The sequence below is a fragment of the Oryctolagus cuniculus genome, chromosome 10, assembly GCF_964237555.1.
Source record: "Oryctolagus cuniculus chromosome 10, mOryCun1.1, whole genome shotgun sequence".
Classification (NCBI taxonomy): domain Eukaryota; kingdom Metazoa; phylum Chordata; class Mammalia; order Lagomorpha; family Leporidae; genus Oryctolagus; species Oryctolagus cuniculus.
In genome coordinates this window covers 113,735,086-113,758,399 of record NC_091441.1, presented here as the reverse complement: position 1 = coordinate 113,758,399, position 23,314 = coordinate 113,735,086, and the positions used below count along the sequence as shown (strand labels likewise).

The 23,314-nt window shown below is 56.1% G+C and overlaps 1 protein-coding gene across 2 annotated transcripts in view; it reads right to left on the bottom strand.

Annotated features, from left to right (window-relative positions):
* FGD5 (FYVE, RhoGEF and PH domain containing 5) overlaps positions 1-23,314 on the bottom strand; it is a 113,066-nt gene that overhangs the window by 41,467 nt on the left and 48,285 nt on the right. For both annotated transcript variants that reach the window (XM_051852551.2, XM_051852550.2), the window contains exons 3-5: positions 18,973-19,096; positions 3,748-3,806; positions 3,611-3,641 (exon numbers count right to left, since the gene is read on the bottom strand). In XM_051852551.2, the coding sequence (XP_051708511.1) occupies positions 3,611-3,641; positions 3,748-3,806; positions 18,973-19,096 (214 nt within the window). The remainder of the gene's footprint in view (positions 1-3,610; positions 3,642-3,747; positions 3,807-18,972; positions 19,097-23,314) is intronic.

Below are 23,314 nucleotides of genomic sequence, written 5' to 3'. Positions count from 1 at the left end.
TCCAGCAGGGAGGAGCAGGCACCAGAGCAGAGACACGAGTGCACCTGTGATCCAAAGGACAGCAAGGAGGCCCCGTGGCTGCAGCGAGTGAGGAGGGAACGCGGACACAGGCAGGGACCGGACCCCGCAGCCTCCGCATAAGGGACTTTCTGCTGCGGCACCCGCCAGGGAGAAGTTTCTCTTTTTTAAAGATTTATTCATTTGAAAGTCAGAGTCACAGAGAGGGATGGAGATACACACAGAGATCTTACATCCGCTGGTTCACTCCACAAATGGGCCAGGCCGAAACCAGGAGCCAGGAGCTTCTTCCAGGCCTTCCATGTGGGTGGCAGGGGCCCTTGCACTTGGGCCTTCTGCTGCTTTTCCCAGGCCATTTGCAGGGAGCTGGATGGGAAGTGGAGTAGCAGGGACACGAACTGGCACCCATATGGGATGCTGACACTTGAGACAGCGGCTTTACCCGCTACGCCACGGCGCTGGCCCCAGGGACAATCTCAAGTTTGCTCTTGCACGCAGCAGACTGACTTCTCCACAGCCCTTTGACGCCCTCATGCTGCAGGGCCCCGGGTAGGAAGGACAGGGATTCGGGAGAGAACAGAGGACTGAGGTCCAGAGGCCTCCACTCGTCTCTACGCATGAGGACAGGCCCTGGCTCACGCTTAGGCCCTCAGACTCTCAGTCTGGTCCCGACGTGGCTTTTGGACCCCTCACATGGCCCTGATTCCACTTCTGACCTAAGTGATGATGCTCCACTCTCCGCACCTCGAGGCCTCTGAGTGGTGGCTTCCGCCACGCCCTGCCTTCTGGGCCTCCCCTATCACACCCCTTCCAAGGTTGTCTTGATGGGACACCCACAAATTTCAGGGAAGACCCCAACGCAGAGTCAGTTGCTGCCTCTCTCCCATTCCTCTGTGGCTGTACGAACTACAGAGCAGCACACGGGTCTTTCCAGACGTCTGTCTTCCTTCCCCACCCACACACTCCCTCCTTTCCCAAAGGAAAGCCTACTCAAGAGTGGGCTCTCGGGGGCCAGCACTGTGGCGTAGTAGGCTAAGCCTCCGCCTGCAGTGCTGGCATCCCATATGGGCGCCAGTTCAAGTCCTAGTGCTATACTTCTGATTCATCTCTCTGCTACAGTCTGGGAAAGCAGTGGAAGATGGCCAAATTCCTTGGGCCCCTGCACCCAAGTGAGAAACCCAGAAGAAGCTCCTGGCTTGGCTTTGGATTTGCCCAGCTCCGGCCATTGCAGCCATCTGGGGAGTGAACCAGTGGATGGAAGATTCTCTCTCTCTCTCTGTAACTCTGACTTTCAAATAAATAAATAAATCTTTTTTCTTTTTCTTTTTCTTTTTTTTAAAGGGTGGGCTCTGGCCCTTTCTTTGTGGGACTCCAGAAGTCTATTACCATGGCAACATCAACATCCTGGACAGTCCCCAGAGCAAACGGGGGAGTGGGCTGGACGCACAGATGAAGGGACAGGCGGGTGGGTGAATGGGCAGGCACCTGGGCAGCAAAGGTGGGGTGTGAACAACTGCAGGTGGGCAAGAGGCTGACAGATGGGCAGGTGGATGAACCCTTTTAGGGCTGGGTTTCCAGAATGGTGGACAGGAGCTTTTAAGCCGGAAGTCAGCAAGCTTTCTGTTTGAGGGGCCAGAAAATACAATGTTACTTACGGTCTTAGTCACTTACTTACTTTGCAGTTTTCCACAAACAGTTAAAAACCTAATACCTGTTCTGTCAATAGGCTGCACAAAAACAGGATGCTGATCCACAGGACTCAGTTGGGACACCCAGCACCAGTAGCATTGGAGTGAGTTCTGTCTACAGAGAGGAACCCCAAGCAGCAAGGCCTGGAGCCAGCACCTCAGCCACTGGCAGGAGCACACTGGTGCTAGGGCCTTCTGGGTGGGGGGCTTCAGGACGCGCGACCGGCCCTTCTCTGTCAGGATCCAGCCATGGGAGTTCAATGGCATCGAGTCCATGGCTGGGGTGGAGGAGTGTGGCCCACAGCCAGGGCTCTTCCTGAAGGCAGCGTCTCCAGGCAGGGCTTGGAGCCGCACCGAGGGCCTTTGCCACGCTGTCCCCATAGACACTGACACGACGCCTCTGTGGCTGACCACACCATCCCACAGCCAGCTCACAGCTCTGAGTTTCTGGCTCCCTCTCCTTCCCCTCCTCCCTGGGAGCTTATTACGGAGGGCCAGTGCCCTCCGTGCCTTTCCAGCTGGCAGGAAGCAAACACAGACGGATGTGTCCCGGTTAAAATGCTCTTAATAGAGCCATAAAACAAAACCCAACATCCAGCCTCTGTGGTGCTGCCAGCCCGGGAATGAGAGGAGAAGAATGGGTGCTGCCTGCCCTTGCTAAATGGGTCTCCTGGTGTAAGGCGGGGGTGGGGTGCATTTCGTACCCGAGGGCTGTGGGTTAACAGCGCACAAAGCTCTCCCCAGAAGTGCAGAGATGAGCGGCTGCATGTGCCAGGCGGGAGTGTGTATGCCTCCTCCCAGGGATGAGCTACCAGGGATGTGACACCTGTTGCTGACAGGTGCCAGGGAGCTCTGGGGCTCCTACAGACGGCCCTGCCCTGAGGCCCTCCAAAGACAGCTGGGGGCACACAAGTAACTCACAACAGTGGACTGAGAGCCAGGGGACCGGGGTGCCATGACAGCCAGTATGATGCCGGCTGGGTCGCCTGCTCTGGGTCTCCATATCGGTACCCCAGTCCAGGTAGGCACTGGCAACCCAGGAGAACGATACAAAGCAGCACCAAGTCAAACACTCACCCTGGTGAGTCTGCGAGTGGTTGGGAGAGTGCAGGGTGGCAGGGGGAACCCCGGGCCCACTTCCCTCACCCCTCTCCGCGACTCAGCCTGAACCCAGGCCCCCAGGCCACCTCCTCGGGGAAGCCTGCCCACGTACTCCAACGCTGGGGGTCACTCGCTGTGCTCAGAATAAGGATCTGCTCCTGCATCTGTCCCATCTCTGGCCAGAGCGGTCCTGGGCAAGGGCCCAGTAGGCGCTGTTTCCCCAGCTCTTCTCACACAGCCAGGGTTGGGAGACATGCCTGTCGACCTCACTGCAGTCCTGTGGGCCGTGTCGGTGTCAGTGCCTGACCTCCACGTGGTCCCCAATCTGGCCCCCACTCCCCTTCAAGGCCCAAGGATGGCTAGGAATTACTGCCCCCATGCCAGGAGGACCAAGAAAGCTCCCAATTCCCATGGCTGCCCCGTCGCTGGGCAAACACATCATTCTTTCCGAGTGTAACACATGCACACATGGACTTGCACACTTGGCAATGCCTGGAACCACCCCCTGTCCACCAAGAGGGCTGAGGAAACCTCCAACATCCTTCCAGAAACCTCAGCCAGTCCCTGCCCACCCACCCCTGCAGCCAGCAGGGGCACGCCCCACTGAAAGCCCGGTGCTCTCTGCCGGCTGAAGCCCATGAATCAGGAGACAGACTTCCCCGAACAGCCTCAGTGAGAGCTTGCTGGCTGCCAAGCCTCCGCTGATGGAAATCACCTCTGTCTCCTCACTGCTTTTCTGCCTCTTATATCACAGTCTTGTAAAAGGGCAATTAGTTTTTGGACAATTAAAATGATGAACTCACCAGATGCAAGTGCTGGAGCATCTCCACGTATCTGCAGAGGGAAAGCGCGTCTCTGTTAGCTCCCATCCTGTACAAGCCCAGGACGGGGAGAGGTTTTTAACAAGCTCAAGGCCACAGGCAGCTGCCTGGGGACTCACGCTTTCTCTGAAGACAGCAGTTCCTGTGCGATGACAAGAGCTCTGGACTGTCCTTCCACCTGCGGAAGGAAACAGAGCAGTCACAAGGGGCGGGCACGGACAGGGGCAGAAGGGAGACTGTGGCTCCTGGGCACAGATGCAGAAGTGACTGCCACGCTGCCCAGGGCAAGCTGCAAGTGTTTCTCAGCCCGTTCCCTGGCACCCAGTCCTGTGGGATCTTCCACAAGAACTTAACCTCCACGCCCTGGGTTTCTCTACCTAATCATGTGGGTATTAACAGCAACTAATTCAGCGGACTGCTGAGCTCATGCCCAGCGTGGTGGCCCTACATACAGTCACTGCTCAATTAATGGCCCCTAACAACATGGTGTGCCTTTCGCCTCCCATCCACAGCCCTGGCGATCTTGAACAACCCGTGCTTCTTCTCTGAATGATGGAGTTTTCCTCTGGCTTTGGCACAGGCTGTTCCCTTGGGGTCCTTTCTCCTCTGCTTGGCTAACTGCCCATCATCCTTTTAAGACCACCTCCACCAAGCAGCCTCTCCTGACCCCTGCCCGTGAGCAGCTGGGTTAGGCATCATTTCTGAGCACCTGCTCTTACGATCAATCACTGCCGTGAGGTGCCCATGTCTCCCATGGGGGACAGGGAAGGACAGGGACCAGTGCTCAGTGCATGGTTCTCCTTTGTTGACTGAAAGAATGAATGAGTGGATGAATGACGAGTCAATGTTCTTTGCATTCAGGGACACTGGCAAGCAGGCTGGCCCTGGAAGGTGAGCTGTGTAACCCATGTGAGCCCAACGGAGATGCCCAATTCCACACCAGAGTACCTGGGTCTGATTCACAGCTGAGGATACAGACTTCAGCTTCCGGCTAATTCAGACCCTGGGGGGCAGCAGTGATGGCTCAAAGGACAGGGTTCCTGTCACCACACTGGAGACATGGATTGAGTTCTTCAGCTCCCAGCTTCAGCCCCAGCCCAGCCCTAGCTGTTAGCAACTTGGGAAGTGAACTAGTGGATGGGAATGCTTGCTCACTCTCTCTCTTTCTCTCAAGGAAGGTGGGGGAATTTGATGTAGTAGTCAGGCTGCTGCCTGGGAGTCCCATTTCCCAGACTGGAGTTTAAGTCCTGGGCACCTTTGTTTCTGACCCAGCTTCCTTCCAATGCACACCTGGGAGGCTAGTGATGACTCAAGTCTTTGGGTTACTGCCACCCAGGTGGAAGACCCAGGTGGAGTCCCTGGGCTCTCGTATTTGCCCTAGCCCAGCCCTGGCTGTTGTGGGTATTTGGTAGTTGAACCAGTATCCGGGAGCTTTTTCTGTTTATCTCTGCCTTTCAAATAAAATGAAAATAAGTTAATAAATTTTTTTAAAGATTTATGTATTTATTTGAAAGGCAGAGTTACAGAGAGAAAGACGCAGAGGCAAAGAAAGAGATCTTCCATCCACTGGTTCACTTCCCAAATGGCCGCGATGAGCAGGACTGGGCCAGAATGAAGCCAAGAGCCTCTTCCAGGTCTCCCATGTGGGTTCAAGGCCCCAGGTACTTGGGCCCTCTTCTGCTGTTTCCCAAGCACATTAACAGAGAGTTGGATAGGAAGTGGAGCAGCTGGGACTCAAAAACCAGTGCTCATAAGGGATGCTGGTGCTGCAGGTGGCGGCCTAACCTGTGTGCCACAGTGCCGGCCCCAATATGTCTTCACATCACAGAGAAAGACAGAGATTTGAATCTAATACATATACCGCCTGAAACAGCGCTCAACACAGGATAAATGCTACAGAGACGCTGGCTATCATGATTGCTGCTAATTTGGCTTTTGAGGTGGTGCCAGGAACAGAACCACATATCCATGGACAGAATTTTTTCATTTGCTTTTTTAGTCATAAGAACTATTATTTAATTGAAGCTGTATCAAAAAGGTCATCTAGCTGATGATATAATCAGGAAAGACTATTTAGCTTGCTTCAAATGATTTAAAACAGGAGGATACTTTACAAGAAACCCTGTGGCAAGCACAATTCTTAACACTAGAAATGTAATGCTACAGAGTATCTTGTAAGATACACACAGAAATACCAAAGGATCATGCAAGCTCTAAGCCTGACAACTGTTAATAGCGACCCAGCAGTTAGCCTGCCAGGTCTAAGTTCACACCTCCTTGGTAGGAGAATTCTATTGCTACACCCACCGTCCAAACCAGGGGACAATGCTTTCTAATGAACTGTGCATGGGATCACCTTCTACAAAGTCTATGGCTGTCTCTGCTTGACCACGTCCATACGAGGAGCCTGATTTCTGAACTTCACACTAGATAACTTCTCACTGGCCTCAAGCAGCTCAAGCCTAAAAGCAGTTTGCAATCGACTGATCCAGGGGTGGAATTTTTAACAAAAATTGCAGAGGCAAGTAGAGAAAAGGCCTCCACTGCAAAGCGAATGCTGCCCCATGCCCCCAGCCGTAGCATCCAAGGCAGTGGAAGCAAACGGACCAGGAAACAGGCACAGCAAAGCTCAAACCCCGGCTCCCCTGAGGTCTCCCCGTCCGAGCTTCAGCAGCCACTGTTTCCTGGTCTCCATCTGCTCCATGGAAACATGGTGGACAGCCCAGGGAGCGCACGCATGCCTCACTGACTTGTGGGATGGCCCCTTCCTGCAATACTCTTCCCCACAGCTTCTGCCTTTTCAGGTCCCTGCTCAGAGGTCACGTCCTCCGTGCACTCCTGGGACTCTAATCATTTTTGCCGGAGAAGCTGTTCCATGGACCGTAGGAAAATGAACAGTATCCACGGCTCCTGCCCTAGCCCTGCCGTGTCCTCCTGGGGGAGGAGACCACTGCCCTCCCTGCACCTTGTGGAATGTTACTCCTGAGCACCTGCCATCCCCAAAACTACCGTTACACACAACAACTGGCCAATGGACATTCGAGAAAACCAATGGAATGAGGTCTGGCACTCGGCAAGCAATACACGGAGGAGCTCCCTCGCTCTGCTGGTCTTCCTCGTTTCTCACCAACAGTGTTTTCTCACTAACGGAGCACAACTCAGGTCAAGGACACCACAGCACAGCTGACCCCGCAGTGAGGATGGGGGTCTGGGGGTGAGGGGTGCTTGCTCCCCCCCAGCCCCCGAGCACGGGCGCTCCAGCAGCATTCCCCATATGAAGAAACGCTTGCAAAGGAACCAGATTCTGCCAGAACAGGCCTCCATGGTTAAGAAACCCTGCGGCCAAGCTTCCGTAAACAGAATCATTCTGGAGGGAAGCGACAAAGGCAGCAAGAGCTGAAGTTCAGCTTCTCCTCCCCATACAATGAGGGAAGGAGTCAAGATGACCTCCAGCCGCCCAGGTGCCTCTGACTGTTCCCACGCCATACGGGATGGTGTTGAGAGCCAGACCTCAGGGGTCAGAAGTCCTGGGTGCACCTCTCCCATCCTAGTCTATCCTATAATCCTGTTCTGCAAACAGGGCTACCACCTGCTTAATACAACACTGGCTGGCGTGGACTGAGCACTTAACACATGGCTACGTGGGCTCCGAACTCTCACAGGTACCTTTTCACTTGATCTACCCAACGACTTCTGAGGTAGGTTTCACAGGTTGACTGCCCCCATTCTGAGATGCTCTGAAATCTGAAACTTTGAGAGCACCATGTTGGCAGTCAGCAAACTCTGCAACCCAGACCATTTTGTGTTTCCAGATTAGGACTGCTCAACCAACAAAGTCTGCAAATATTCCGAAAATGGAAAATCTCCAAGGCCTGACACAGCTCTGGGCCCAACCATTTCAGGGACTGGACACTCAACCTGTAGTACTACAGTCATTTCACAGAGGAGGGAACCAAGGCCCAGTTAAGTCCTAGCCTTTGCCCAAGGTCACTGTTCCTAAGGGGCAGAGCCAAGATCCAGGATCAAGCCCAGAGCAGGGCAGGTGGCACACGGTGTGCACTCACGTGGCACCTGTGCTCACGGCTGATGGAGGCCGTCATGTTAAGAAACACCTGTTCTCCATCTGCACTGCAGGACCCATGGGTGTCCAGCCCTTCAGGAAGGCCTGGATCAGCCCCTCTGGGCTCAGCTCTTCCTAATTCCTGTCCCTCAGGTCACTGGCCACAAAGGTGCAAAGAGAACTTCACAGGGGACTATGGCAAGCTCTCTCAGGTGCCTGAATTTCTTCAACTGCAAAACAAAGTGAGTGTCCACGCCCCCAGGGATAAGAGAAGAGGACGGATGGCAGTGGCCACGTCCTCCCCAAACTCTCGGCGCTATCACTGTCACACTGCCAGCAGGCACAGACGTCTGGTAGGGTCCAGCATGGGCCACTCTGCACGTCCCCCGGCCCCTCCTGCCAGACGGGCAGACTCTGGGCGGGCCGCGCGAGCAGTCCTGCTGCCATGACGGCCAATGATGGATGTGTCCTGCCAGACAGCCGAGGAGGAGGCCTGGCAGGCCCTGTGCCCAGGCTCTCCACAGAGGCTGCTTCTGGGTGGGGCCCAACTGGGCCGTTTAACACCGATGTTTGTTTAACCAGGAAATGAACTCCGAGGTTGACGGCTGCGTCCAGGACAGACTTCTGGGAACAGGGTTCCTCCCAGGAGTGTGGGGACAGGGAGGCCAGGGCCCGCACTATCGCATTTCTCAGACTCAGCTGTGGGTGTTAACAGCCGGCAGCCAGCGGCCGAGCCTGTCCCCTGGGTTTCCTCCTTAGGCCTTAGGCCAGCGAGCCGCTCAGCCCTTGGCTACTCAAGGACTGGGGCAGGGTGGGAGGGCTGGTCTTTCCTCCAGGGGAGCCCGGGGTTAAACGGCAAGTCACAGAAGGATCCATGCCTCAGTTTCTCCAGCTGAGAGATGGGAGTGCCCAGCCCCCTTCTTAGAACTCCAGTTTCTACAGTGTGATCTGAGACACCAGTATTCCTCCTTTAGCTGGACCAAAATGACGGCCACTGCAGACTGAGCACAGGGAACCCAGCTGCCTACTCGTCAGCCAGGCATTCCCGGTATTTGCACAAACCAACGTCACACGACTCACTAATTTTCTTGTTTTGTTGTAGAAGACACACTTCTTTCCCCCACAAAAATGCCATTATGTGGACACGTAATCGGTTTACTATTGTTAAAACAAACACAGAGACATTTAAAAATCCTCTTGGCTCTACTTCCTAGCATGCTAAACACGGACAAGGTGCGACTCACTGAACCCTAACCTCTTTGGGGCCCTAGACCACCTTTACGCAGGCAAAACGTTCTAGGAACTTGCTACTGCAGAGACTGTCACAGCACTGGGAGGGGGGCCCTGGCCATCAGCAGATCTACAGGATGGCCAGGCACCGTGCACACTGGAGCACAAGACAGGCCAGGCTGCTGGCCCATCCCTCATGTGGCTCCTGGGATGTCCGGGGCCACACAATCTTTCTCTGCCAAGTTCCATCCTGAGGAAGGAGGAGCGAGCCTCCAAGCTCCTCCCTTCCCCTCTTGCAGACCTCCTGCGCTTGTACCTGCTCTGCCTCTCAACAGCTGCCTCTTTCTTCCACTCTCATCTCTGCCAGCTCCGAGCCAAGCCCCAAGTCCCTGAGGCCTCTGTGTCTAGTTCTCACCTGGGCATTCCAGTTTGCAACCCCTAGCCTCACCTCTTTGACCCTCAGATGACCTGCAGGGACACCCACCTCTGCGCTGCCTGGTCCCTATCTTCTGTCTTCCCTCACCCCAGGGAGGCTCCAGGCATTCACCCACTGCAACCCATCCCATTCCAGAGAGCCTCCTGCTTTGGTCACTTGCAGCCCCAGGTGGTTCACAGAAAGAGGCCCCTGGGGCCCACCTGAAGGCCCTGCCCAGTTGTCTCCCCCACTTCCTCCACGTGGAATCCAGTGCTGCTCCTGTTGTTGGCTGGGAATTCCCTGCCAGCCTCAGCAAGCGTCTCTGGCGCACACGCTCACCTGGGGGTGGGGTGCGGTGCCACGGGAGGCACTGGGCTCCCAGGTGCCAGCCTCTTCAGCCTGAGAAACCCTCATTGAGATAGGGGGATGGAGCGACCTTCCTGGGCTGTGGCAAGCCCCAGGGAAATGACTGTAATGAGTCTTGCATGTGCTGTGGGGATGGGGAGTGCGGATGCATTCTGCAGGGGCACCTGGAGAGGAAGCGAGCTTGGTCTCCAGACACCAGGGGGCTCCGTCCCTCAGTTCCTGTGGACAGCCCTGGAGCAGACACTGCCCCTGCCCTCAGAATTTACATCAAGACTTCCAGTACAGCTTTCAACGGCCGCTGGAAAATTCAGAGACCACAGCTCAGGGAGAGACGGCTCGAGGCTACCCCAGCAGTCCCCTGTGGAAGCGTGGAGGCATGGAGCCGTGGGCTTTTGGTTTCCCTTCCTGTGGAATGTGGTGATCTCGTGGCTGAAGCTTCAGACACGCTGAGAGGCAGCTCCTGTTTCCCCTCCCTGGTCCCTGGCAACCTCCACCCCGCCCTCCGCCTCTCCTGCAGACGCCTCCTATCAGGAGCATCACGGCGCTCTTCTCGCTCTGCGTACCCTCCCCCTCCCACTCATCCCCACTGCCCCTCACATGGCTGCTAGCACTCCACTGGGCGGACATCTGTGCACGCACACACATGCAGGCAGAGGTTTTCTGCGATGGACACTAACAGGGAAGACCTCATGCCACATCTTCTTACAACAACCCCCTAAGAGAGGGGTCTCTCAGTCTCCCTCTCAGCGCCCGCACCTCCTGGAGAGCAGCTGTGGTGGTCACTGGGTCGGGAGGCAGGGACAGACCAGCACAGGCATACAGGGCACAGTCCTCGTGCACTCCCCGCCTCACTCCTGTTGGAGAAAGGTCCAGCCAGGACTCGGGAGGCCAGCTGGGGGTCAGCTGCCACGCTTCACCTCCGTAGTCCTTGCTTTCCGTAAACCCTCCTCCTTTCCCCTACACTGTGTCCTGCTCGCCCAACAGCAGCGCTCAGGCCTCCTAGAAACCTCCTGGTGTCCCTGCCTCCTGTGCTGCTCCTGCTTTAGCTCACGCAGCACAGCACTCTGGCTCACCTCATGCTTGTCCCATCTCACGGGGAGCCTCTATTTTTTAGAACTGTGAGATATTCAGAAAAGAATGTAAGAAAACACAAAGTTTTAGATTCTCGTGGGCATGGCTTTCTCATCCCCTGACTCCCCTAAAGTTGGGGAACCCACGAGCTTCTTTCCTGGCATCCCCTTGAGCTGAGGACATGGTGAACGCTCCATACCAAGTAGATGGCTGATCGATGCAGGTCAGAGTTCAAACTGCCAAGGGCAACCACGGGTCACACAGGTCCTGACTGATAGGCCTGGGGCACGGCCTGGGCCTCTGTTTCTCACAAGCTCCCAGGGATCATGGTTCTGCTGCCCCCTGCATGGTACTCAGGCAGCAAGGCTTAGAGACAGAGTGACTGCTAGGAAGGCAGGAAGGAGAAAGGGAGGGTCAGTTCTACCTGGGGGTCCAAACCCCAAACAGCTGGGGCACGGGACACACCTGAGACTCAGCAGGGAGGACATTCAGCCACAGCTGAAGCTCTCTCAGAGCCAGGGGACTCTCTCTGTCCTCATGCCCTGCTGGCTGGCTGTGACTGCCTCCAGACCCTCCAAGGCCGGAACAAGGTGTAACAGATGCACAGGTGCCCAGGACGCCACCCTGCACTCCCAAGGCCCCGTGCTCAGCCCACCCTGGAGCATCTCTGTGTTGCTGTGCTGCACTGAACCGCAGCACCCCAAGCCAGACTCCCGGGGGCCCAGACGAAGCGATGCAGGCCTGACTCCTAGCTCTGTGGGGCGCGGTGCCCGGGGAAGCAGATGGGCCCCAGCGAGTGTTTCCCCAGCACAGCACCAGGCACTTGCCTTTGTTCTCCCCACTTGAATGGGAGAACTGAGTCTAATGCAGTCATTGATTTGCTTTATTTTTAAGGATACACACTGAATACTTTTTAATGTTGTCAAGCAGCAAGGATGCAACCCTGAACAGGACAAACAGGGGGCCTGTCCTCCTGCAGTGCCTCTGACAGGGAATGCAGACAATATGCAAGCAAGCAGAGCAATGAAGAACCCGACTACAGAAGAAGGAAAGAAACGGGAACACTGTGCCGGAGCCATGCCGGGTGATGCCTCTCTGAGTCGATGACACTTGAGACCTGGAGCTGGCTGTGCAAAGGGTGGCAACAGGGCTTCATGAGGAGGGGACCACATTGCAAAGGCCCCGGGATGGGCTGAGGGAACCGACAGAACTTACTCTTGTCTTTTTCACAATGCCTAGGTAATGGCCTAGGTGTGTGTCAGGGCTCCTTTGGTCTGTAATTAAGATATGGCATTGAGAAGACAAAGGCCAGGGATCCTACTCTTTCCAATCTGGGGCCCACATCTAGGAGGGCAAACCTGAGGGGAGGGGCGGGCTGAGGAGCGGGAAGACGACAAGCTCAGTCTGGGGTGTGCTGCACTGGCAGTGCTTCCGAGGCTTCCAAGGAGGACCCACAAGCACAGCTGGGCTTGAGTACGGGGTCAGGCCGGAGTCAGCTCTGGGAAGAGCCCTTCTATGTGGGACTTGCAGCTGCAGGAGACAGGGCCACAGCAGCAGAAGACAGAACAGAGATGGGCACTGGGGAAGGCTGGGCACTGGGACGTGCAGGACAGTGAGATACACAGGAGGGAAACAAGGAGAGGCTGGTGACAAGAAGCCCTGGCAAGTGGGAGCTGCCAAGGAGGGAGAGACCAGTAGGGCTGAGGCCTGGGTGTCTGTGGTGGACAGCACAACGGCTGGCCCGTGGAGGTCAGCGAGCAGGAACCACAGTGGTGGAAGAGTGCGGCAGGCCGGGCAGCGACTGTGGGACCCCTCCAGGCCCTCTCCTACCTTCCCCAACTTCATGCTGCCCTGGCCGTCTGATCCAACTTCCAGCTCTCAGAGCTCCCTGCTCTCCACTGCTGCTCCCTGCCCCTCGCACGCTGTCCTGAGCTTTGTGCATGCATGCGCTTACACACACACACACACACACACACACACACACACACAATTCAGCAGCCTGCTCCGGCATCTCCTCCTCATCTTCCCCAGGGATTGGAGCTCCTCTGCAATGCTGATGGGAAAGCGTAAGGCAGGTCCTCCAGACCTCACAAGTGAATCACGACACAATCCAGCAATGCTGCTCTGGGCATGGACCCAAAAGAGCTGAAAGCAGGGACTTAAAGAGGTGTGTGCTGGGGATGGCACTGTGGTGCAGTGGGTTAAGCCACCACCCACAATGCCATTGTCACCCCTATGGCACTGGTTGGAGTCCCATCTGCTCCACTTCTGATCCAGCTCCCTGCTAATGCACCAGGGAAAGCAGCAGAGGATGGCCCAGTTGCTTGAGGCCCTGCACCCACATGGGAGACCAATAAGCTCCTGGATCCTGGCTTCCACCTGGCCCAGCCCAGGCTGACGCAGCCATTTTGGGACTGAAACACCGGATAGAAGATCACTCTGTCTCTGTTTCTCTCTCACATTCTCTCTTTCTAACTCTGCCTTTCAAATAAATAAATCTTCAAAACAGAGAGGTGCACATCCATGTTTTTGGAAGCTCCATACACAGTAGTCAAAAGCCACCCACGTGTGCATCAGCGGGTGAATGGGTAAACAAAATGCAATCTACCCATGCAATGGAATACTATTCAGCCTTGAAAAGGCATGGAACTCGTATCCATGCTACGACATGGATGAACCTTGTGGACCGTGTACTCAGTGACATGAGCCAGGCCCAGAAGGACAAGCACAGAGCACGATTCCACTTGCATGGGGTTCCTAGCATAGGGAGAGTCACAGAGCCAAAGAGCAAGACGACGGTGCCAGGCTCTGCCAGAGGCGGATATGGAGTTAGTGCTTAATGGGGGCAGAGTCTCAGTCGGGATTCTAGAGGTACTCAATGCCACTGAACCGCACAAGGGGTAAGACGGTGGGTCGTCTGTGTACTTCACCACAATGCAAAAATTCTTACACATTTACTATTTAGCTGAGAGGCAGAGACAGAGAGAGAGGAAGAAGAGAGAGGGATCTTCCACCTGCTGGTTCATTTACTAAATGCTCACAACAGCTGTCGGACCAGGCTGAAGCTGGGAGCTGGAAACTGGGCCCACAGCTCTCATGTAGGTGGGAGGAACTCGAGTACAGAGCCATCACTGCCGTCTCCCGGTTTTGTGCACAACAGCAGGGAGCTGGCATGGTGCAGGTGCCAGGACTTGAACCCGGGCACCCTGACACGGGATGTGGGCATCCCAAGCAGCACCTTAACTGCCACAACCAAATTCCCAACCCCGTATTTTTTTTTAATTAGGGGGAAAGATGGCCTTTCTCCATCCTCTCTGTGCCCCGGGCTTGTTTTGTTTGCATTTACAGCTCTCTCACCACTTGACTACACCTCAGGAGATCCCAGGCTCGCTGTTCCTGGAGGGACTTCACACGCAACAGGAGATGAGGGCTCTGCAGCGCAGGGATGGTCGGAGGTGCAGAGCTGCCTTCCATGGTGGGAGAAGTGAACATGGCAGGGGAGCCAGGGAGCAGGTGTACACACCTGAGTTCAGGTGTCTGTGCATGGTAACATTTAACTCGGGCTGGGGGTTGGCTGGACAGTAACAACCAGGGTTCTGGTGGACCCTTGGGCCTAGGGCAGGTGGTCAAGGAGAGGCTACATGTACAAGGACTGGGGCACGTGCCAGCCCTCCTGGCAGGGGCAGCGATTTGGTTACAAGTGAGGCTCATGTTGGCCGGCACCACGGCTCACTAGGCTAATCCTCCGCCTGCGGCGCCTGCACCCCGGGTTCTAGTCCCGGTCAGGGCACCGGATTCTGTCCTGGTTGCCCCTCTTCCAGGCCGGCTCTCTGCTGTGGCCCGGGAGTGCAGTGGAGGATGGCCCAAGTGCTTGGGCCCTGCACCCGCATGGGAGACCAGGAGAGGCACCTGGCCCCTGGCTTCGGATCAGCGTGGTGTGCCGGCTGCAGCGGCCATTGGAGGTTGAACCAATGGCAAAGGAAGACCTTTCTCTCCGTCTCTCTCTCTCACTGTCCACTCTGCCTGTCAAATAAATAAATAAATAAAATAAAAAACAAGTGAGGCTTGTGGGCTCCGTTCTGCCAGGGACAACTCGTGGAGGGGGTGTGCCTGAGGGTGGGCGAGATCTCTTCCTGAAGCCAGGCCAGACTTCTGCTTCAGCCTGGGGTGAACTGGTCAGGGAAATATGGCCACAAGGCTCTGGCGAGGGAGGCAAGCACCTGGGAGGGGCTGCCAGCTCCCAGGCTGGTCTCCGGGGAGCTGGTATTTAGCTTGCGAAGTCCCCGTTAGTCTGAAAAGCAGGCTTATTGTCAAGGAGCACCGCCGGGCCGGGCGGCCTTTGAATGTCTCCTTTCACGGCCTGAGCTATTTTTAAGTCCTTCTTGCTTTTCCTTTTTCCCTCCCTCTTTCCTTCAACCTACACCCTTTGTGTGTCTGGGAGTGGGAAGGAGGGAGCGGTCAGATGTGTGGGTGGACCAGCTGGGCTTGGCCTCTTGTTGCACTCCAAGAACCTCTCCCCTCCTATCTTGGCTGCTCCCCAACACGCCGGCAGGGCAGGGCAGGGCTCACCACCGCACCCCTAAACAGGCCTGCGAGGCCCGACGGGGGCAACTCGACTCCAGCATCTTCTCTAGGTCTGTGCCCTCAGGGTGGCTGCGGATGGCAGCCTCGCTCATGGCTCCTCCAGAATGTGACTGAGGCATGGCCAGGTCTTTGCCTTTGAGAGATGAAATTCTCCAGAAGACTGGAGAACAAAACAATAAGCAGAAAACGATCTTCCTCCCCACTCTCGCATCACCCAAAATTCTACTGTGAAACAGCTGGGGCTCTGTTCCTGGGACCCCAGAGAAAAGCCTGTGCGTGTGCATGAGGGAGTGTGTGAATGGGGAGGTGTGTGCACAAGCAGATATGCACATGAGGAGGCGTATGAACAAGGAGGCATGTGAACAAGGAAGTGTGTGCAAGGAGGCGTGTGCACGAGGTGATGTGTGCAAGAGGAGGTGTGTATAAGAGGACGCATGTGTACAGGAGGTATGGGCACAAGGAGGCGTGTGAACAAGGAAGTGTGTGCAAGGAGGCATGTGCATGAGGTGATGTGTGCAAGAGGAGGTGTGTATAAGAGGACGCATGTGTACAGGAGGTATGGGCACAAGGAGGCGTGTGAACAAGGAAGTGTGTGCAAGGAGGCGTGTGCATGAGGTGATGTGTGCAAGAGGAGGTGTGTATAAGAGGACGCATGTGTACAGGAGGTATGGGCACAAGGAGGCGTGTGAACAAGGAAGTGTGTGCAAGGAGGCGTGTGCACGAGGTGATGTGTGCAAGAGGAGGTGTGTATAAGAGGACGCGTGTGTACAGGAGGTATGGGCACAAGGAGGCGTGTGAACAAGGAAGTGTGTGCAAGGAGGCGTGTGCACGAGGTGATGTGTGCAAGAGGAGGTGTGTATAAGAGGACGCATGTGTACAGGAGGTAGGGGCACAAGGAGGCGTGTGAACAAGGGAGTGTGCAGACAAGTTCATGGCAACGCTGACGGGAGGCCAACTGAAGCAGAAACACTGCCAAAGTCCCCAGCGGGGGGTGCTGAGTAAATGCCCACCTGTCCGTACAGTGGAGGGCGAGGCAGCAGTGAGATTTTCATTTCTGAGCTCTGCGTCCCAGTGTGGGAACATCTCTAAGATTCTATGGAACAAAGCCAACCAAGTTACTCGGGTTTTCCTTACAGTCTGTTATGACTCCCGCCAAAGTAACCACTCCACAAAATAACATACTCTATCTTCTACTTCTAAGGGCAGATGAAGGCAAACAGAGAGAAAGCTCTGGGAGCATCGGTGCCAAGCTGCACAGCACGGTGAGCTAGGAGTGCACGGTGTTGGGAACATGTGCCCTGACGGGTCACCAGGACAATCCACTGGGACATGCCTGGCATCAAGGGGATTCCAACGGTGGCAGACCGTGTGAGCTGTAGAAAAGTGGCGAGAGGAGGGAGTCCTGTGCCCCTGGCAGATGTGAAGTCCGGTGGTGGCCAGGAGGCAGTGACCTGACCGCCAAGAGCCCTGACCCGAAGCTCTCGGAACAGCAGGATGCTCCTGGCTGGCTCAGCATCATCACTGCCGGGCCCCACCTGACCCTGGGATGGCCACCCGCCTCTCCTGGCCAACGGTCTCGCCCGCACCTCTGACCTCTGCGTACTCCCTCCCTGGTGGCAGGCACTGTTGAAGCCTCCTCAGGCTCATTTACTCTCATCAAGACTAGGAGGCAGGTAGGGTCACTGTTATCTTGACTGCACAGCTGGGGAAACCCAGAAGCAGTGTTAAGAAGGCACTCAGCCAGCAAGTGGCCCCTGTGCTGCCTGCCTCTTGCCCTCATTACTGGGGACGTCACAGCAGCAGGCTGGAGGCCAGATGACCACTAATGTCACAGTCCAAGGCTCCACGTCTACATTGTGGTCCTAAGCAGGCCAGACCCTCCCTTCTCCTGCGCCTCCTCTTTCCATCGGGCCCCTACCCTTCTGTGTAGCCAACACTTGCACATCTGTGTTCTCACTCAACCCTGCCATGGCCCAGCAGTCACCACCAACGCTCCACGTCAGACCCAGCAAAGCCCAGGCTCTGACAGGCAGGGAGGGCTGGCCGGACACGGCCCTGGAGTAAGGCTTCACAGAGAACTGGGGGACCACAGTGGGACCCCCTCAGAGGTGGGGTTTTATGGCACATGGGAGACTCTGCTGCTCCACCAGGCTTTTACCTATCCCGGGGCCTGCTCCCAGCCTCCACTCCAGCTGTTGGATCAGACAGCACCTCTGTCTCTCTGCTCTTGGTTCCATAACCCCAACAATGCAGTGGGCAGCAGAGAGGTGGGAAGAGGAGTGAGGGGAAGACAAACCACCCTCGGCACAGAACCAGAAGACCTGCATTTGCCTCAAGCCTTCCCATCGCCAGCGGTGCGACCCTGGCAAGTCACTCAACCTCTCTGAGCCTTGGTGCCCTCAGCTGTGGAACAGCGATCCTGGGACTGAGGCCGAAGGTGCTGTAGGGGTCAGAGGTATCAAATCGGAAGAGCAGAGGGCAGCAGTCAGCACACAGCTCAGTGCCCAGAGGGGAAGGACAGGGCCAGCAGCAGGCAGGAACGGGATGGTGGGCGTGTGCTGCACACACGTCGACCAGGAAGGGGGAAGGAACGGGGGAGGAAGGGGCTGGGGCAGGGGAGGAGCTGACATGCACAGCCCCCATGTCAGGGCTCCCACAGCGCTTGGTAGCTGACTGTACCCTAGAAAGAGAAATCAAGTGTATGGAAGCAAAGCGAGGGACGCCTCCATTTCTCAAAGATGTGCTTCCGCACAGCGTGACAAACCTGACCCAGGCTCAGGAGAACAGGAAGAAGAGAGAGAGAGATGCAGAGACAGGGGCCTGAGGGAGGCTGTCGGGGGAAGGGCTGTGCCCCCTGCCTCCCCAGCTACCCCTTGGTGTGGGGGAGCAGGCCCATAAGATGGGGTGGGGTGTGGAGGGGAGATTACAAGCCAGTCTCAGCCTTCCTGACCTGCCCCTGGTAGCAGTGGTGCCCTGTGATGTTTTCTGGGACATCACCTGTCAGCCACAAGCCCCTAGGCAATTCGTCACTTGGGAAGCAGTTCCTGGCTCCTAGAAGGGGAGGGAGAGGGGCTGGGGTGGGTCAGTGCCCAGTGGAACACACATCTTCCCAGCACCAGCACTTATGTGCCCATGCTTGGGGTCTTCACCGTCCCTGGGACCTGGCTGGCCACCTGCACCTGATGAGCACAGCCCTCCCCTCTGGGCACTCCCACAGGCCCAGGGGGAATCAGACTCTATCTTCAGTTAACAATACTCGTTTCTAGCCTTTAAAACATCCCACTCTCCTCCTCCCCATTCCAAAGATGAGCAAATGGAGGCCCAGGGACCCAAGGTCATTAGAACGATGTCTGTCTTGATGCAAATCAGGCAGCTCGACTCTGCTTCACCCACAAAGCCTCTGAGAAGCCCCAGACTTCCAGGACCTAAGAATGCACCAAGGAGGAGCAGCGGCCCTGGGGTCACAGAGGCAGGTGTCACCAGCCACGCTCCTGAAGCCTGCAGCCCTTGGTCCAGCTGGGAGCAAGCAGCTCCCTCCACACCAACAGCTGGGGCAGGCCTCTGCTGTCCTCTCCCCACCTCCACCTCTCCGACGCCCACACCCCGCAGGGCCCCTACCTTGTGGGTGAGGCTTGGAGCACTCTCCTCATCCTCTGAGCTTCTCTGCTCTTCCTCCGATGTGAGGTCCTCTCTGGGGGCCATCGCCGAGATGGGACAGACCTTGTAGGGCTCCGTGTAGGCACTGGATCAGAGCAGAAGGGTTAGTGGTTCTTGTCCAGCAGAGGCAAGCCCAGGGGCCTTAGTGAGTACTGTGCAGGCAAAGCTCCGTGATCTCCACGGGACCAAAAATGAGCAGGACCCAGGCACAGACCTCGCTCTCCCCCAGCAACCCCACCCCACCCTGCCTGCTACCCTTCAATGCACCAGCCTCTTGCTGCCCCAGTGCCTTTACACATGCTAAAACAGACACACCTCTCTATCAGATTCAAGACAGGCTATAGTGGTGAGGGGAGGTCCAAATAATGAGGGTGACAGACGTGCAATCTCACTGGAGGTCTGGGGTCTGGACCGAGGGCAGCATCAGCTCTCAAGTAGCTGCGTTCTCGAGACCTGAATAGGGGATGCGACATGTGGCTGGCTGAGCACCAAGCTGTAAGTTCTAGCCTGTAATACTAGTCTCGTCATCAGCAAGGACAAGACAAGAGCCAGTATCGGTCCCTACCTCCACCAAGCGGGCGGTACGAGGGAATGAGGCCCCTGTCTCGCCGTCCTGGCAGCTGCTGCAAGAGTCACAGCTTATGCAGCTGTGATAAGCTCATCTCCCAGGAACTGGGACTATTCCGAAGGCACTGCTGGTAGTTAACACGGGCATTCAGTGCATACATACTAACTGCTTTATGAGGATGTGGGGCTGGCCAGCGGGTAGAGCACAGGAGAAGAGAGCAGCTGTCACCCTTGTCCTCCCCATGAACAATTCAGGCACAAGCACAAACTGTGAGCCCCACGGCGGAGGCCCTGGCCCTATCACCACACCTCAGGCACACAGTGCAGCGATTTCTGTCTGCAGTGGGATCTGGCCCTCTCCTGTTTGATGACCTTCAACAGATCCCTCCTAGCATTAGCAACATGGCCCCAGACCACTTTTCACAAAATGCTTCTTCATTCTCAAAATCCAGGAACCCGCGGCAGGCACTTGGCACAGTGGTTAAACGGCCACTTGGAATGCTCACACCCCGTACGGCAGCGCCTGAGTGTTGAGTCAGCTCCACTTCTGACTCTGGCTTCCTGGGAGGAAAGCAGCACACCTGGGAAGCAGGAGGTGATGATGGCTCCAGCACTTGGGTCCTTCCTACCCATGTGGAAGATCTTTTATTTTATTTTTTTTTAAAGATTTACCCATTTTTATTTGAAAGGCAGAGTTACAAAGAGGCAGAGAGTGAGAAAATGAGAGATCTTCCTTCTGCTGGTTCACTCACCAAATGGCTGCAAAGGCCAAAGCTGTGCTGATCTGAATCCAGGAGCCTGGAGCTTCCTCCAAGTCTCTCATGCGGGTGCAGGGGCCCAAGGACTTGGGCCATCTTCTACTGCTTTCCCAGGCCACAGCAGAGAGCTGGATAGGAGACTCAAACCAGTGTCCATACGGGATGCCGGCACTACAGACGGTGGCTCTACCCACTATGCCATAGCACCAGCCCATGTGGGAGATCATGACTGAGTTCCAGGCTCCTGGCTTTGGCTGGTCCAACCCCGTGGTTTATATGGACATTTGGGGAGTGAACTAGCAGATGGAAGAGTTCTCTCTGCTTTTCAGATAAATTTAAATAAAAAAAAATCCAGGCACCTGATTTTACAAAATTCTTATCCTGCTTATCCTGCTCTCTGGGAATGCCAGGTAACTCTGGAAGGATGGAGAGATGGGAAAAGAGAAGGAACACCCACTTCCTGGACTGGCTGGGCTACTGCCCTTGCTTGGGCCTTGGCCCAGGTAGGGGGATGACAGGGGAAGAGAAGTGGAGCCTTAGATGACAGCTAAGCCAGGGGCCCACCCTGGACTCCTTCTCAAACCCCGCAGGAGCCAGCGCCATGCATCCCATTTCCAGAACACCTGAAGCCTGAGTGACTCCTCACTTGCTCTGCAGAGCTCAGGGCTGCTCAGCAAACTGACTGCACAGATCAGCCTCACAGAGCCCCAGTGTCCCTCCCTCTGAATCACGGCACCAGCGCAATCCCGTCCAGCAGGGAGGGAAGGAGCAGAGCCCGGTGCTCCCTCAGAGGGCAGTGGACACCATAGGCCCTGGAGCGGCCAGCTGCACTGTCTCGGACAGCGGGCAACCATAAGTGACGGGGCCGCAAACCGTGCCCTGGCCCCTCCTTCTCATTCAGGAAAAGGTGTGTGTCAGGCCTCTCCTAGGATGAGCTGTGGGGGAGGAAGGATGTCCAGCCAGGCACCCCAGGCAGCAAGCCAGAAACCTGCGTGTCTCCTCGCACAGTCGCAGCTTGGGCGTGAAGCTCCTCCCAAATTTACTTTTTGGTAATTCCAGCTCCACTCACATCTCCATCATGGCCTCTGGTCCAGGCCTCCCTGTGCCCGGAGGGCTGTGACTGCTTCTTCCTCTTTCTCCCCTCCCATCCTGGCTGGCCTCCCACCTGTTCTCCAGACAAGGCCAGGATGACCTTACCCAAGTCCACTATGACCCTGTGGCCCCCTTGCTGAGCCTCAACAGCTCAGCCCTGGGCAAGGCTCGGTGCGACCCAGGGAGGGGGAGGTGGGCATCCTCGGCTCCTGCTGTGACTTTCTCCGGCACCAGGTGCTACTGGGTGTCACGGCACCAGACTGCGGTTCTGCCCCAAGTCAAGCAGGGGGTGGTTGCCGCTGAGCAGAGCTGTGGGTGGCACTGAGGACAGAGCTCATGGAAGCCAATTTCCTGAAGGTGGAAGGGCTGGCTTAAGGCCACATGCCAAATCTGGGCCAATGCACGCTGCCTATGAAGAAGCCTCTCTTCATGCTTGGTTCCATTTTAAATACTTGGAAACTGAGGCACCGCAGGTTCTGTTAGTACACGGATGCATGGAACTGGGGCTTGGGTTGTAAAGGCAAACGGGAACATTGGATTCCTGTGTGTTGTTATCTGATTTTCAGAACGGTGCTCCTGCTCGTGAGCTGAGCTGCCAGGGCTCATCTTCTGGTTGGTCCCTGTTGAACCTCCCAACAGGAGGAACAGCAGGAACTAATGCCCGGGGCAGCTGGAAAAGTGAGTTAATATATAAGACACTCAGAGCTGGGGCTGGTGCTTTGGCACAGCGGGTTAAGTCTCTGTCTGTGACGCTGGTATCCCTTATGGGTGCCAATTTGTGTCCTGGCTGCTCTTCTTCTGATCCAGCTCTCTGCTATGACCGGGGAAACAAGTGGAAGATGGCCCAGGAACTTGGGCCCCTGCACCAGTGCAGGAGACCCAGAAGAAGATCCTGGCTTTGGAATGGCCCAGCTCCTGCCTTTGGTGCCATTTGGGGAGTGAACCAGAGGATGGAATACCTTTCTCTCTGTCTCTCCCTCTCTCTCTGTAAATCTACCTCTAAAATAAATAAGTAAATCTTTGAAAAAAAAAAAAAAGACAGAGCAGGGCCCAACACTTCCCGACTCAGTCAGCGCTGGCTGTTTTCACTATTAGCCTCCTTTCTTCCTCTGTCCTTGCAGTCTGGGTACTTTCTGGCCGGGGCCACTCCTGTCAGCACCAGCTCAGTCCTGGCTGCCTACAGTTGCACTATATTTTCCTACTGTTTTCTCTATATCAACTTTTATTTCTAAAATGTTTACTTATTTATTTGGCAAGCAGAGAAGAAAGGGAGGGAGAGAGAGGTCTTCCATCCACTGGGTCACCCCTCAGATGGCTGCGATGCTGAGGCTGGGCCAGGATGAAGCCAGAAGTCCAGAGCTCCATCCGGGTCTCCCACGTGCATGGCAGGGGCCCAAGCACTTGGGCCACCCTCCTATGCTTTCCCAGATGCACTAGCAGGGAGCTGGATGGGAAGCGGAGCAGCTGGTATTGGGGCTCCAATGCTGGAGCCACAAGCAGTAGCTTAATCCGCTGGACCACAGCACTGGCCCCTCAATTTTTTTTTTTTTTTTGACAGGCAGAGTGGATAGTGAGAGAGAGAGAGAGAGAAAGGTCTTCCTTTTTGCCGTTGGTTCACCCTCCAATGGCTGCCACGGCTGGCGCGCTGTGGCTGGCGCACCGCGCTGATCCGAAGGCAGGAGCAGGAGCCAGGTTCTTCTGGTCTCCCATGGGGTGCAGGGCCCAAGCACTTGGGCCATCCTCCACTGCCTTCCCGGGCCACAGCAGAGAGCTGGCCTGGAAGAGGGGCAACCGGGACAGAATCCGGCGCCCTGACCAGGACTAGAATCCGGCGTGCCGGCGCTGCTAGGTGGAGGATTAGCCTATTGAGCCGTGGCGCCGGCAAC